This window comes from Acipenser ruthenus, chromosome 23 (genome assembly GCF_902713425.1).
Source record: "Acipenser ruthenus chromosome 23, fAciRut3.2 maternal haplotype, whole genome shotgun sequence".
NCBI classification, from domain to species: domain Eukaryota; kingdom Metazoa; phylum Chordata; class Actinopteri; order Acipenseriformes; family Acipenseridae; genus Acipenser; species Acipenser ruthenus.
The window spans coordinates 25,881,644-25,896,639 of record NC_081211.1 but is presented as its reverse complement, the minus strand read 5'-3'; the positions used below and the strand labels follow the sequence as shown (position 1 = coordinate 25,896,639).

Genomic DNA, 14,996 nt, shown 5'->3' with positions numbered 1-14,996 from the left:
TACATGCACACGCCACACAATAAGTATGTTTTATTTAATTTATTTATTTTAGGAATTTGCTTGCACTTTTTTTATGGACTTCCACTTGTCTCAGGTAAGTAGGGACCCTCGCACTGTGCTTGAAATGAACTACAAGTCACATAAATACAGCTCCTTGTCGAAACTCCATTCAGCACGCCCCTAAACATATCTATCTATCTATCTATATATATATATATATATATATGATGTTTGATATATATATAATACTTACTTATCCGAACCAAAATCGCATCAAATCCGCAAATGAGAATCTTAAAATAAAAATGATAAGGGGCACTGGAGTAAAGATTTACATTTGGCACTTTATTAAAAATTCACACTTACCTGTACGCCCACGAAGTATGTTTACAAATGTTTCCCGTAGCACCTACACTGACGGTTCTAAAACTTAAAATAAAACAGTTCGCAGCTCATAAATAAGTCCTAGGAAATGAAAACAATGCACATGTTTCTATCGTTTATCTTATTGTCCTACATTACAGTAATGCTTTTATTTGACTGTGCTCGTACTTTGTCCTCGGTTCATTGTCCTCAAAAGCACTAATAAAGTTATTCAATAAAGTTGACGAGCATGCTTCCTCTACTCCGGTAGGGTAAGTAACGCGAATGTGCAGTTTTGTAACAAAGTTGCAAGCAGCGCGTCTTATTAGATAGATTAAAAGTGTTCATTTTAAGTTCTTGAATTAATAACATGGTAATTACGGTGGAAATAATGAAGATGTACAAATACCCATTTGAACTCGTTGTAAATATACACTTAAATAAGGTATGTGGCTCATTGTTTAACTTATATTATACTAGCTACGTGAATTGTCACGTTGATCTAAACCAACTCATCCATACACTATGGTTGTTCATTATCACATTTCTTGTGTGTGGTTTGTAGGGTTCATGGTAATTAATTATGTACTTAATAGTACACTGTTTAATAACCACGGTTATATCATGATATGTATTTTTAGTTATGCATGTTTAGCAGTTTAAGGATATTGACCAGGTTACTCCGACTCACTGAAGTTTGTGTTAAATTACTGAATGCTATTTATATGACATACATTTATATATTTAAAACAGGAAGTTCACTTTCGGTATCTAGCATGCATTATTATTTAATTCTGTTTTTATTTTGGCTAAAGAGCTATTTCCGCTCAGTATGTTCCCCTAGGACGATTCCTTGTAACCTGGGACTAAAGAACAAATTAAAACACGGTCCGCGCCATCTTTGAATCTTGTCTGCTAAAAACAGTCTCATTTCAATAGTTTTGCAAAGGTAAATCGAGGCATTATTCTGCTCCGCTACAGGAAGTGCACGAATTATCAATACAGTGTTCTCTGATCTTCTAATGCAAAGAATGTAAGACCATTTAAATATCCAATGAATACGGTTAAACAATATATTGCACATTATTACTTAATTATTAAAATTGTGCTGGAGTGACCAATACGTCTAAGAGACACTATTTGGCACCTAATGTGCCAAATACTGCAAGGAGGAGACTTTATTTGGCAGAACACCTACACGCTACACGCTGCCCGATGCGACCATTGCGTCGCAAAAAAAAAAATCTTTGCAAGCGGGACACTGCCCGATGAAATGGCAGGAATGGACACACAATGATGTTTGACCTGCTCTGGATGCGTAAAGTACAGCGGCAATGCTACGAATCATAACATAAGGCTATTGCAGTACTAATATCTACAATTTTGTCTAGAAGGCGACGAGATCGTGAAAACCGCATATGACTGGATAAGTGCATATATTCTCTCATTCCCTCTTTTGAAAAATAATATAGGGCTTTAGCCAGCCATGAAAAATCACCCCCCCCCCCCCCAGCTAAAGCTTTTATAACGGAAGAAAAAAAATGAGGGCATTATTATATGTTGTTTATTTGAATACAAAAGTCTCAGCCTCAGCTGCGCTCTTCAAGCTCAGAGCTACTGGCTGTTCCCTTGACCAGGTGTGTCACTCAGGGAGGTCGGAGGTTCTCCACTAGTGCTCCTAAACTTTGTTTATATCAGGAATTGCATTGTAGATTTAGCACAGTAATTTTCATTTCAGCAGATTGAACAGGCCTAGTTTAGCCATTGCGAAATCTACACCACCTCTGCCTGGTAAACAGTGCTTTCTGTTGTTGTATACAGGCGAGTTCAGAAATGACTTGACCGCTTCACAAATAAAGAACGTCTAAAGGGTCATAGATGTAGCAACAGTAGCCCATAGGGAACAAAAAATATTATTTTAAAAGGGAGCTGTTGTGGTCACATTGTGTACCAGGTCTGTCTAATTGTGACCCTAATGAGTGAACCCAGCCTGACCACCAAACTGTTTTTGGCAGTATAGATTAAATCATATTGATGTGACAAATGTATCTTTCCAAGTGTAATCTGTGTAAAGTTTTCTATATGCTTATTCACTGCATCAAAAAGCCCCAGAGAAAACATACGTCTAAATACCAAGCTGTTTACCCTACAGAAATATTATTATAAAAAAATGCAAATTGTTCTGATGTTAACAAAGTAAATTGCATTCCTCCAAGCATAAAGCGTAGATTAAAAATACATCTAAATTCATATTCTGTATTGCATATTTGAATAAATAATCAAAGTTGCCACATGGGGACGCCAGAGTCCTTTAGTTTTCGACACAGTCGTCGGGAAATAATTTGTTGTTCTTCATGGATAAACATTTTGGTTTCTGAAAATAATGAAAAAAAAAATCCCCTAATGTTACGATCATATGCAATTAATAAATATGCAATTAAAAATAACGATACTGTGCCAGCAGGGGAAAAGGAACTAAAAAATCTATTGTTTTGAATGGACATGATAAATAATTCCAAAGCTGTAGTGCCAAACACGTGACCTGTGGTCAGATAATGTTACACACAATGAATGACTGTCGAATGCATTCATGTATAGAGTTCCTGTTTAGTACACACGCCGAGTTCCTAACAAAGTGTCAGCATCCCTCTCCGTCAAGCTGTCGCCTATAAAACATGTATCTCTCCTGTCTCACCGTCTTATAACTGTAATGTATTGCTGGGACAGATATTCAAACAAACATTGCTTGAAATGTGTTGAGAGGTAAAAATTACTTTGTCAGAAATGTCACATGTAATGTAAATACACTGGTGTATATAAATATCAATACAGGTTGTGCAGTAAGTGCAGTGTTAAAAAAAAAATAAATCAAAATAAACTTCTGCTGCACTGAAGAATGTTAGTTTTTTTTTATTTTAAAGGTGTTTTCATAGAGTAAGTACAATTATATTCATCTCAGACTGCTGTAGTGTAAACTGAGCCTACAGACCTTTTGGCTTGACTGTGTCATGTGTTTGCACTAACCCTTCACCGCTGGAGGCCTGGCTTCATTCTCAGTCTAGTTTAGGTATCAGCAGTGTGTTTGTGGTTTCGATCACTTAGTGTATTGCAGTCCATTTCTGCTCAATTTGACACAGTCTCCAGTCTCAGGTCTGGGACTGAATGTTGAGGACAGGATTGAGGTGCATTAGTGGCTTTGCCTTGCTTCTCTGTAGTCTGCAAGCGTCTCAAACCTTTCTGGAGCGCTAAAATGCACAGTTTAAAAGAATAACAAAGCTGCAATGGCAACTTGTTTATCTTTATGATTTGCACATGCAAATTATTTGAGAGTACAGATGATCTAATTCCACAATTGACCATTTCGAATCTATTGGAAGGCAGTTGAATTACATTAAGCTTCACAGTCTGAGAACTAAATTATTTAGCAATGTTGGCGGTACACAGACTGTTAAATTATTTAGCATTTAAGTATTCTGACCACGTCCGACTCATTTTGTAACATTTGGGGATACATCACTTAATTTGATGTTTCATGAAAGAAAACATCCACTCCATTTTAAGCTTGTTATAATACACATCATTTCTATTGCAGTATCCAACTCCCCTTGAGGAACATGTAACCGGAATTAAAACTGTAGAAGAAAAAACAGGTATGTATCTAACGCGTTGTATTGGATTGGTGAACATTGCCCCATTGTAGAACCCTTTGTTCCTTCAGTGGATCTAATGAATACCAAAGTTATACTTTGTGGTATTTCTTCCCACTAATGTACTGCAGGGGTCTCCAATCCAATCAATTAATTGGACCAGTTAAGCTTCTAATAAGCACTTAATTGGTCCAATTATGTAATTTAGGATACAGTTGAAACAAAAACCAGGAGGGACACCGGCCCTCCAGGACTAGGACTGGAGACCCCTGATGTACTGTGTTTTGTACATCCACTAGATCAGGGTTTTCCAATCCGGGTCCTGGGGACCCACAGTGTCTTCTGGTTTTCATTTCAACTGAGTTCTCAGTTGCTTCATTAAACCCTTCAGTGAGCTATTCATTAGCTTAATTACACCTTTTATAATTGTTTTCGCTTTTAAACAGTTGGAGATTTCTAGCTAATTTTATAAGTAACTTGAAATTGGCAACTTCTTAGGAGCTGAGAACAATTATAAAGGTCTAATTAAGCACATTATTAGTTCAATGAAGGGTTTAATGAAGTAATTGAGAATGCCGTTGGAATGTAAACCAGTGGGTTTCCAGGACTGGGATTGGGAAGCCCTGCTTTAGACTGTGTGCTGTTCGTATACATTCTCTGCTAGTTTCTCACAAGCAGGCGCAGGTAATGTAAAATGGCAGAAGTGTAAAAGTTGAAGGATTATCGGTTGCTTGCTCCGGCCCATCCCCTGTACATGTTCAACATGACATGATAATTATTATGTCAGTTACAGCTCAAAACCCTGTTTTGTTTGTTTTTGTAGTTAATAATTTACTGTCTTAACCACAGTCACATCAACATCTGCTTCCTGCAGGAATGTTTATTTTCGGTGGCACAGACCAGCTCTCTAGGTTCCCAGTGATTAACAGCTTTCTCTGAGCAGGTGTGACTCAGTTAGGTCAGTTTGTAGTTTATATCAGGAATTGCATTGTAGATTTAGCACAATGATTTTCATTTCAGCAGATTGAACAGGCCTGGTTTAGCCATTGCGAAATCTACACCACCTCTGCCGGGTAAACAGTGCTTTCTGTTGTTGTATACAGGCGAGTTCAGAAATGACTTGACCGCTTCACAAATAAAGAATGTCTAAAGGGTCATAGATGTAGCAACAGTAGCCCATAGGGAACAGAAAGGAGTATTTGAAAAGGGAGCTCTTATGGTCTCATGTACAGAAATGCTTCAATAGCACTCCTATGATGCGATACACCAACTATACCATGTGTTGCTACTCGTCAAGTTTGATACAGTATTTGTATTGATACTGTTGTGCACTTCAGTTTAACGTTTCTTAAATAACATTTCTTCAAGGTTATTGCAATATTTAGACATATTTAATATTTTCAACCATTCATATGAAGAATATATACAAATACTATGAGTAGTCTATAGATGTACTGTTTAATAGTGTGCTGAGCAGATGTATAATTCTGAAAATAAATGTCCAGGGAGTTATTCCATATTAATGGTGTCCATTAACATGCATTTCTAACCCTCAGTTGAGGTTTTACCGGCTTTTGAAGTCACTCATTTATTTGCTTGCTTCTGTAGACAACATCTCAGGAATTATTTATAGAAGGAAGATAGCAACTTGCAACAATGTGATTCCCAAGTTCTTGAGAAAGGTATTTCAACTCTAGTTTGTTGTTCTTTCGCTGACTGTCTCCCTGTTTTTCTGTCTGTCACTCTTCAAAATGGTGCTTTGGTTTGTGGTACAGTATGATTGGAAATGCCCTGCACCGTTTCACAGCATTCTGTAATACAGGGGGATTTAATATTTTAATATTCCACTCCAGAGAGACCATTACAATGCCATTTTAGTCATTCCAACCAGTCCTATATAATATTATATATATATATATATATATATATATATATATATATATATATATATATATATATATATGTACACGTTTTTGCTCAAAGAGCCAACTTCCCAACGTTTCGGTATGTTTAACATAAGGGAAAGTGTGTTTGAACATTGGAGGTATTTATAGGCTTTTTAATGCCATGGTAACCACACATTTATTTATCTTTAAATCTAATGTCTTTGTGATGTAATTCACTACGTAGCTAATGATGTAACGACCTACTGTTCCTTGTAAAGTGCTGAACTATTGGTTAATTTTTTTAAAATATATTTGATAAGTGGTTTTGTATTCTTTTATATAATAATGTACCTGTCTCTCTTACATATTTTATTTTATTACATTTTGTGCAAAATATACCAGATTGCTATCCTTACATGACAGATTTTTGGAAGACTGTATTTATTTTCTTTATTTGCGATTTCACTTTTATCTTTACCAACATAATTCCACACTTTACATGTGCTTTTACAGGTTGCAATGTCCCTTCTATGACCCCTTTATGTTTACTGTGGACTAAAATGTCAGCTAAATTTGCATCCCTTCTAAAAGCCCTTCTTTTTCATTATATGAAATGAAAGACTACATAAAATCACATCCACAGACTACATACAATCCTGTACATGTAATAATTGTCTCTTGTTTATACTGTAAACAATTTGATTGCTTGCAGATCAACTTCTTGAATGTTAACGATGTCCATATAGAAGAGGAGTCCTGGCTGGATATGAAACAAAGAATTCTGAATATCAAAAGCCGCTGCCTCACCTGGGCCCAATACTCCACGTTTCATGAAGTATCGGTCTTCAAGCAGAGTGTAGAAAACCCAAACTGGTGCGCTGTGTGTTGCTGTTGCTGTTCTCTTTGATAGCTTGATCCATATTATACGAGCATCATAACATTTCTCTCATTATTATTATTATTATTATTATTATTATTATTATTATTATTATTATTATTATTATTATACAGTACTGTGCGAGCAAAATAGGATCTGTCATTTTAATAAAAAAATGCTTTGCTGGAATAAAGTGTTATGGAAACATCACAAGTTTAAAAAAAAAATAACGCAAGAATCCGAAAGCCGAAGTGTACTGGGCTGCTGCCTCTGTTGGGAATCAAACAATTGCATGTCTTTTTTAGAGTGTTAATTGAGAGTTGGCCCACTGAGCTGTGCCTGTTGGATACGATGTTGCCCAGGGAAATGCCTTCCCACTGACAGGCTGAATCATAACTGTATAACCAGTCAGCAGTGTGATCAATAAAAGCAATTATCTCTAGGTGTTAACTGAATAGTTTAAACCCCTGTACCTCTAGAATCATCTATTTCCTTCACCTGCAGTGTTGATCCAAGGCCCATTCCATGAGAATGTAGCATTTGTTACATTGGGTGAGTCACCAATGTGAAACTCATGGGAAGCCCGAGACACTTCTTCTGTATAGACCCATCCCCACAAGAGGAGGGCTTGCCATCAGTTTAATAAAAGGGTCCCCCTGAATCAGAAGTCATGTGTTTTCCAAAATGACAAGTCATTTTAATTCCTTACACACAAGCCTACAGCTGAATCTAGTTTGATACTTGTGTATTTGATTTGCATTCATTGCAATCTTCTGTTGATCAAGAGCAGTGTACCAAGAAGCACCGCTTGGGAAGTTCACTTGCCCAGACTGCAGGCTTGTTTATGCCTTGTTGAGATGTGCTACTTTAACAATCAGGCACCGAAAACCAAAATTAGTTCTGGGAGAGAAGAGGGGGGACCAGAGAGGAAAAACAGGCATACTTAAAATGATACTTTGTGTAATCTGCATATTTCTAATCCTTAATTTCTTACTCTTTATTATGTTTTTGTGTGTTCTGTAAGGTTCTCCGTTTTGTTTTTTTTTGCTTAAGGTATTATTTGCCATTCTTACTAACTGTTCCAAAATTAATTGCTGTAATCACTACTCAAGATTTCTTTTTTTTGAATAAATAAAAATGTTTTCGGCAGCAACTGTTGCTGCAATAGTATGCCTGGCTAATAATAAGCAAAGCAGAAACAGCAAGGATCATGCAGAACACCTATAATATGACACTTAACAATAAAGAAATTCCATTTTAGGACAATGGACTGTAGGTATAAAGTTTCCCTTGAAAGCAGTTCAGAGCAGATTTAGCATGGGCCTGATTTCCTAGATTGATGGTATCTCATTATTTTAGGAGCAGATCCAAACAAGGTCTTGGGTGCAGGGCATGTGCTTTTGTCCAACCTTCATTTTTTTTTTTGTTAAAGCTTTTGTATATAATTGCAATTCAGCTGTAGCCAGTAATGCATAGTGATGTCTTAATAGTTCTGGACCAACTCAAGCAGTTAACAAACAGGAACCCCAGCTGAGAATTAGCTAGGATGTCTAATTTGGACTATGCATAAATCATTTCATAACCTCTAGTGCTTGTGTGTGGTGTTGATGCTGCAGTTATGAAAGTCAGCTCTCTGAGATAATGATTTGTGATGCATTTGTCGAGGTGTGTTAAACTGTAGCCATTCTCACCATTACTCGGTGCTCAAAGGTCCTACTCTTAGCTAGAGAGCTGCACTGCAATCGCTGAAAATCATGAAAGTAAAAATAGAAAAGCCTCTGCAGTTATTACACACTTATTAGACTTGCAGCAAGCGGATGAGTAGAGAAATCAGCTCCTCGAAACTATTCAATATTTATGCAGATGGCTTTCATTAATAGACTTCCTCATGATGCAGTCTGGCTGTCTTTGTACTGTAGGAATTGATTTTTGATCAATAATTTCCATGAACCGTTTGTCTTTCCGATCTCCTTTGGTATGCAGGCAGACAAATCCTCTGCAATGACAAGTTGGAGGAACAGCCTGTGCATTGCTGCATGTATTCCTGAGATTTAAAAAAGGCATGCATTTGAAAGTTAAAGGGGCATTGCTAACAGTAGCTAAGGGACCAAGTATAAAACCAAAAATTGAATTAAAGTAACACGCTGGAAGTCAGCTGTTGATTGCTTTAAACACACAGGTGGAAAAATAAAGTAATTCCACATCTGCCTGTTTTCAGCATTCTTAATTAATTTTAGTCATCTCTAGATGGCAATTTAGCTCCATATTTAGCGTATAATAAATTCTGCTAGAATCTGTTTTCTATACGCATTCTGTTTCCTTTTCATATACAAAAAAATCACCTTTCCGATCCGAAAGATGGATGGTTTTGATTGCACGTTGCATAGTGTAGTGTCACGTTCTCCTGCCTTTGGTGTAAATGGACCGCATTGAAACGTTTTATATTCATCTAAAAATACAGGGAAGCATCACGCATGTCATTTTTATTTTGTAAGTTAGATTCTGCTTGCCAAAAAAAAAAAAAAACCCTCTCCACGCAGATGTGCAGTTTTAATAGTGCACACTAACAGGAGCGTTCATCAATGTGTGAAGCATAACCAGGGAATCATTTTCAAAGGACAAGCTATCCTTATATTGTTAACTCTCAAATGACTCGTGTAATAGGCTGTAATTTTCTGGCTGTTTAAAAAGACAGCAACAGTAAAGATGCCAATGGGCTGTGCAGAGGCTGCTCCAAGGTGGCAGAAGATCATAGTACTACAGTATATTAATGGCGCTCAGTACTACAGCGCTGTGATTTGGCCAGGCACAGCATACTCCTATATACATACTGTGCCTTGTTGTATGACAATATTTTAAGACCACATCATATTGTATGCACTGTTTGATACTCTTAAGATTAAGATTGGGAAGCAAATTATTGTAGGTCATTTTGGTAATATTGTTAGAGCTGACATCCTTTTGCAAAGTCTCCACCCTGTTCGTACACTGATGTTAATATTATAATATTATGAGATCCTTTAAACTTGTGTAATTTACCATATTTGAATAGAGAAATGTGTGTGTGTGTGTGTGTGTGTATATATATATATATATATATATATATATATATATATATATATATATATATATATATAAATACTGGTCGTCAAATGTCTGGGAGATATAGTATTGGGTTCCAGTCACAAAGCTTCAGCTTATTAAATTTATGCATTAAGGATTATATTGTGAGAGCACATCCTTTCATTTAGCAGCTGTGGGGTACTGTAGTAGACTTTATGTCCTTTGACTGGTTAGTGTATGATGTATACTTTCATAATGCCCTCTATAAATGCATTATTGAATACAAAACTTAAGCGTTGAAAAGATGCCAAACACGAATCAATAAAGCCTGCTCATTGCAAACAACTGAAGTTACATGTAATTATCAGCATGTGTTTCCACTTTAACTTCAATGCAGCTTTTAAGATATGCAATTTGGTATATTGCATTCTGTGCACAGTTTTTTTTAACAGATTGTGAAGGAGGGAAAATAAGAGCCCTAATTCTGAATGCATTTGATTGCAGTGAATGTTCTTAGCAGTCAGTTCTAAGTACCTCCTGAATCCTTCATTAGCTAGCTTGTCTTGTGCATGCCCTAGTGGTGTTCACAAAACCATGGAACAGATTTCCCACTTTACTGGAAAGATAGAAAAATGACTTCTCTCCTTTATTAAGGTAAAAAAAAGTGATGCTGTGCTCACACTTCGTAATTGTTTCATGTGGTCCTTCAAATCTTTATTGCATCTCTTAAACTGGGATATTTATCTTGAGTGAAGGGCATTATTAATACAACTTAATAAGGCGATGCAGAAAACCCACTCTTGTGTGTTAATACAGACTGTTTTACATAGACTGTCTCAATAGCTTTCACAACAACAGGATAGGATTTGTTAAAAACATTCTTCTGAGGTGAAACAGCACAGCACCCCCTCCCATTTATAGTTGCATCAGTCTATTCTTGAATATCGGGATATTTGTTTAGTCTTGATTTATTTGTTTTAATTGATTTTTGTGTTTCTTGCAGTCATCTAATGCTTTATTTCTCAAAGTTAACAAGTAAAAAGGTGTATTTAAGTTAAAACTTGATTTAATATGATGGAGATTATTGTGATAATGTTAGCCAATAACTGAGAACTGGAAATGATCATCCATTCAGGTGAAAGAGTTGTGAGTTAACCTGCTGTCCACCTAACCCCACTTAAACAAACCGATTTTACTTGTAGTGCAATATCCTTAACAAAACACCACAAACTGGCATTCAAAGAGTCAAACGCCAATAAAGAGATGTATACATTCTCCTTCGGGTGCTCTTACTCCTCCAGAAAACATTGTCAGTGACACCAAGTGGGGATAACAGCTCCCAGTGAACCCTCCTGTTCAGTGTCCGTGGTCCATTTAACATGCACCCACAAGACGAAAGCAGCTTGTTATAAACACAACAGTGCCATTTTGCACTTGAACAGCTTTGATGCATGGATTTTAAGAGGGCCAGTCAGCAGCCTTGCTTCTTTGTCATGGAGATATATATATAAAATACATTATACACACTGTATGTGATTTACTTTTTTACAGGACTGAATTCCATCAGAAAGGGAGCATCGTTGTCACTGGTGCAGGGAAACTGAACCGGTTGTGTGAAGTATTTGCTCAAGCGTTTTTTAACAAAGGAGTCAAAAAGGTAAGCAGCTGATCGGGATTGTGCTGAAAATGAATCCTTAGGAAACTTATCCAAGTAAAAAAATAACAGAAATCCTTTCTTTATGCAAGACTTTAATGCAAGCACCATCCACTGTTTGTTCTTCATTGGCTTTTTAGTAAGCAAAATATCCCATGATCATGTGAATTTTAAAATTACAGCTGCTTAGAGACAGGGCACGTTGAGTTATATTGTCTTAATGTTTGGTACACAGCTGCGTTCTTTGATTTTCTTACTTGAAATCCATTACTTGTTTTGTCCAGTAAAAATGTATCCTTTCCCTGTCACATTGCTTTAAAGTCTGGCCATATCAATCAAATTGACTACATCTTTTGACATAGCGTCTAAATAGCTTGTACACAGTTGTATTCTATGATTCTCTCAAGTTTCATTGCATGCGGTATCCAGTGAACTTTGTCCATTTCAGTGTCACCTTGTTTTTAACCTCTGGATAGATGAATCATACAATCTTTTTCATGTTTACAAACCATTCAATCTCATATGACACTGCCCTTAAATTATACTACTGGGGATGCTTTGTGTGTATTCGCAAAACCTCCAGCTTGTTCTTAAGGAAGTGTTTTTATATATTTATACATGTTTATATATGTTCAGTTGATAATTTTATTTGCCAGTCCCAAAATAAGAGTGTTTATATTATGTAAACATACAATTACTGTAGTAATCCTAGAGTTGCAAGTAAAGAAAAACTGCTTTGCTTTTCTCTGTCTAGAACATAAAAATATGTAATTGAAAAAAGGCAAGCACGTCTTTCTGAAATGTCTCGCTTAAACAGTGCCCAGCTTGCTGGAAATGTTGTCCAGTGATTTTTATATAGATTGTATATATTATATATTTTTGTTGCCTCCTTCTGTTCTGTGGAACGTAATAAGAGAACCAAAATGGTGTGTTTTTTCCCTCTTCATTTTGCAACACCATTTACACGTTTGTTTTATTTGAAGTGTTCCTAAAGTTAAATTTCAGTTTTTGTTTGCTTGTTCAACTACAAAAAGGCACAAGTAAACCTCATGGTATTACTTAATGATAGAGCTGGAATTTGAGTTAGGATTAGATATTTCAATTCCCAATGCAGAGTTGCTTGTGTAGGTCATTGCTTTCAGAAATGTGAGCTTTTTAGATCTAAGCTCTGCATTTATAGTGATTGGGGGGTATTGTCTTGATAACTGTTGCAGTTATTTTGTTCTGAAATAATGTACCTTGCAAAACCAGACTCATTTGTGATTGTGGCTTTTTCTTTTATTCAATTTAAACCTGCTAGACACTTTTCACAGGAAAGAAAGCAAAGTACTGTAATTTAAACTGCACTAGCCGTCCTTTTGATACGATTGAAGATAATTGTGTCTTAGCTCTCAAGTTTCAAGTGGTTCTTTTTTTTAAATTTGTCAAACAATATCACTGGGGGTATACTGTGCCATGGGAAGGTGAAGATTTTTTTTTTTTCTGTTCAAATCTAATGAGCCAAGCTTCATTTTTTGAAGGCTGGGAATGTAGTATTGCATATTTGATTCCCTGTAGCATGCTATCAGGGGGCTGGGTATGTAGTATTGTATATTTGATTCACTGTAGCATGCTATCAGGGGGCTGGGTATGTAGTATTGTATATTTGATTTTTGAGATCAAAAACCATGAGCAAACAAATTGACAGTAGTTATAGTTAGTGACTTTCAGTTCTATAGTATTTTTTAATGACTTTATATAGATATCTGCTGTATAACATAAGACACACTTTTGTTTGGGATCTTATCTGATGATGGTTATGCTGTTAAAAAATATATATAATTGCCTCCTGCATACAATATGCATGATGGCTACAAAACTAATTTGAATATTGTCACTGTAATCATTCCACTTTTGAGAAGTTTTAGTTTTGTGCTTTTTGCATAGCTCCACCTGGTAAAGCAAATGATTTGGAGCGATTGCTCTTTTTTGCACTACGTCCTTCGATGTCTATACTGTGTTTTATTAACACAGAGCAGATGCATTGCCTCGTCAAAGGGACCTTTGGTGCAGATTGACTGTTGTGCTGAAATGTCATTGTGAAGAGTTTTCAGTGCCGCCTTGCTTCTGTCTTGCAGAGTGTGAATATAATGGAGACCATTCTAGAACAAAGATGCGGCCGTCCCTTCTTGTAACAGCATTCCTGTTGGATGGATGCTTCTGCTTACCAGCAATAGCAGCAGTAAGAAGAGAATGTGGCTTTTTACAGAATAGGATGATACCTGTCAGACAAGCGCATTTGAAATGGACAGCTGCGATTCACTGTGTTTCAATATAACTTTACACATATGCTGTTTCCTCAGGATAACTTGTACAGCGTCTGTTTTTATTTATGGTCAAGCATGCATATGCAGTAAGCATTACAATGTCAAATGTTTATATGCGGATTTATTTTTAGGACCAAACTGGTGTTTTAAATTTTGATGATTGTTAATAATGTTGTCATTAATAAACTGGCATATTGGTGCAATGTTTTTTGTGATGGTAATCACATTTGTTTGTGCGCACTATCAAAACAGAAATCAATAGTGTACATGCAAAAAAAAAAAAAAAAGGTAACATTTGGTATTTCTATAATGGACAGAATCTTATTATATATGAGTACCCTATAGCAAAACCCTACTTTTCCAAAACGTCCCGTGCTTTGAAATGATCCTGTTGATCTGTCTGTTCTGGTGCCTTTCAACTGGCATGCTTCAAGATCTTGTCCTCTTGTGTACAGGGATACAAGTCACTCCTGGTGTAACAATAATTAACCAGCCTCAGTTTAGTGTGATGTGAGATGCAGAGTGTGATGAATGGATGCATTGCCAGTATCAAGACGGATTGAGATTGCAGTGACAGAAATTACACCTCAATTTGAAAGTGTTGGATTCCCATTAAAAAACAATTATTATTTCTTCTCTCAACTGCTCATGTTGAAGAAAAACAACGTAAAGGGGGTTTAACAATCCTCCATTATGATGTAATAGATCCCTGTGTTTCATTCAAACAAGCATCTCATTTAGTATCGTGTGGGAAGGTGCCAGTGAATCCTTATCTATCACACTCAAAGAGATAACGGGCCATATTCCGTAAAATAAGTGTACTAAAAACAGGCTTACAGTCCTATTGTCTTTTTTTTTAACTCCTTCACCTCTGAAAACTATTTTTTACTATGTTTTCAGTGCTCCCAGGTGCATCAGAAAACCCCAGGTTCCAATACTCAACATTACTTTAAACCCTTGTAGCTATTACAAACTGTTACTCCTGCGGAGGGATTAAAGACATTGGACTTTTGGGGTTTGACACAGTGTCTCAAAATGACTGAATAGTGTGGGGTTAATAGTCGCATTAAACAATGAACACAAAAGTACAGTATTGTTATGGCTCGCTTCATCTGTACCCTTCAATTGTCTTCAGTTGAGCATTTGTCCTATCCCTTAACAGGTTTTTTCATCTGTGAACAAAAATTTGAAGAGTTCTAT

The 14,996-nt window shown here is 36.3% G+C and overlaps 2 protein-coding genes across 4 annotated transcripts in view; one reads left to right on the top strand and one right to left on the bottom strand.

Annotated features, from left to right (window-relative positions):
• The window catches only part of LOC117412927 (E3 ubiquitin-protein ligase SH3RF2-like), a 30,377-nt gene extending 29,879 nt beyond the window's left edge, over positions 1-498 (bottom strand). For both annotated transcript variants that reach the window (XM_058996980.1, XM_058996983.1), the window contains exon 1: positions 367-498. The gene's annotated coding sequence lies outside the window, so the exon portion shown is untranslated. The remainder of the gene's footprint in view (positions 1-366) is intronic.
• On the top strand, positions 21-13,999 carry LOC117412928 (PRELI domain-containing protein 2-like). 2 transcript variants are annotated; one of them, XM_058996985.1, is made up of 6 exons: positions 21-94; positions 3,956-4,013; positions 5,619-5,692; positions 6,609-6,769; positions 11,388-11,493; positions 13,608-13,999. In XM_058996985.1, the coding sequence occupies exons 1-6, from the start codon at positions 74-76 to the stop codon at positions 13,662-13,664; spliced, it is 477 nt and encodes a 158-aa protein (XP_058852968.1). In that variant the 5' UTR covers positions 21-73; the 3' UTR covers positions 13,665-13,999. The 2 variants fall into 2 exon arrangements, with proteins under 2 accessions (XP_058852968.1, XP_033877459.1); XM_034021568.3 differs by lacking the exon at positions 21-94 and adding an exon at positions 669-808.
• Positions 14,000-14,996: the final 997 nt, after the last annotated feature.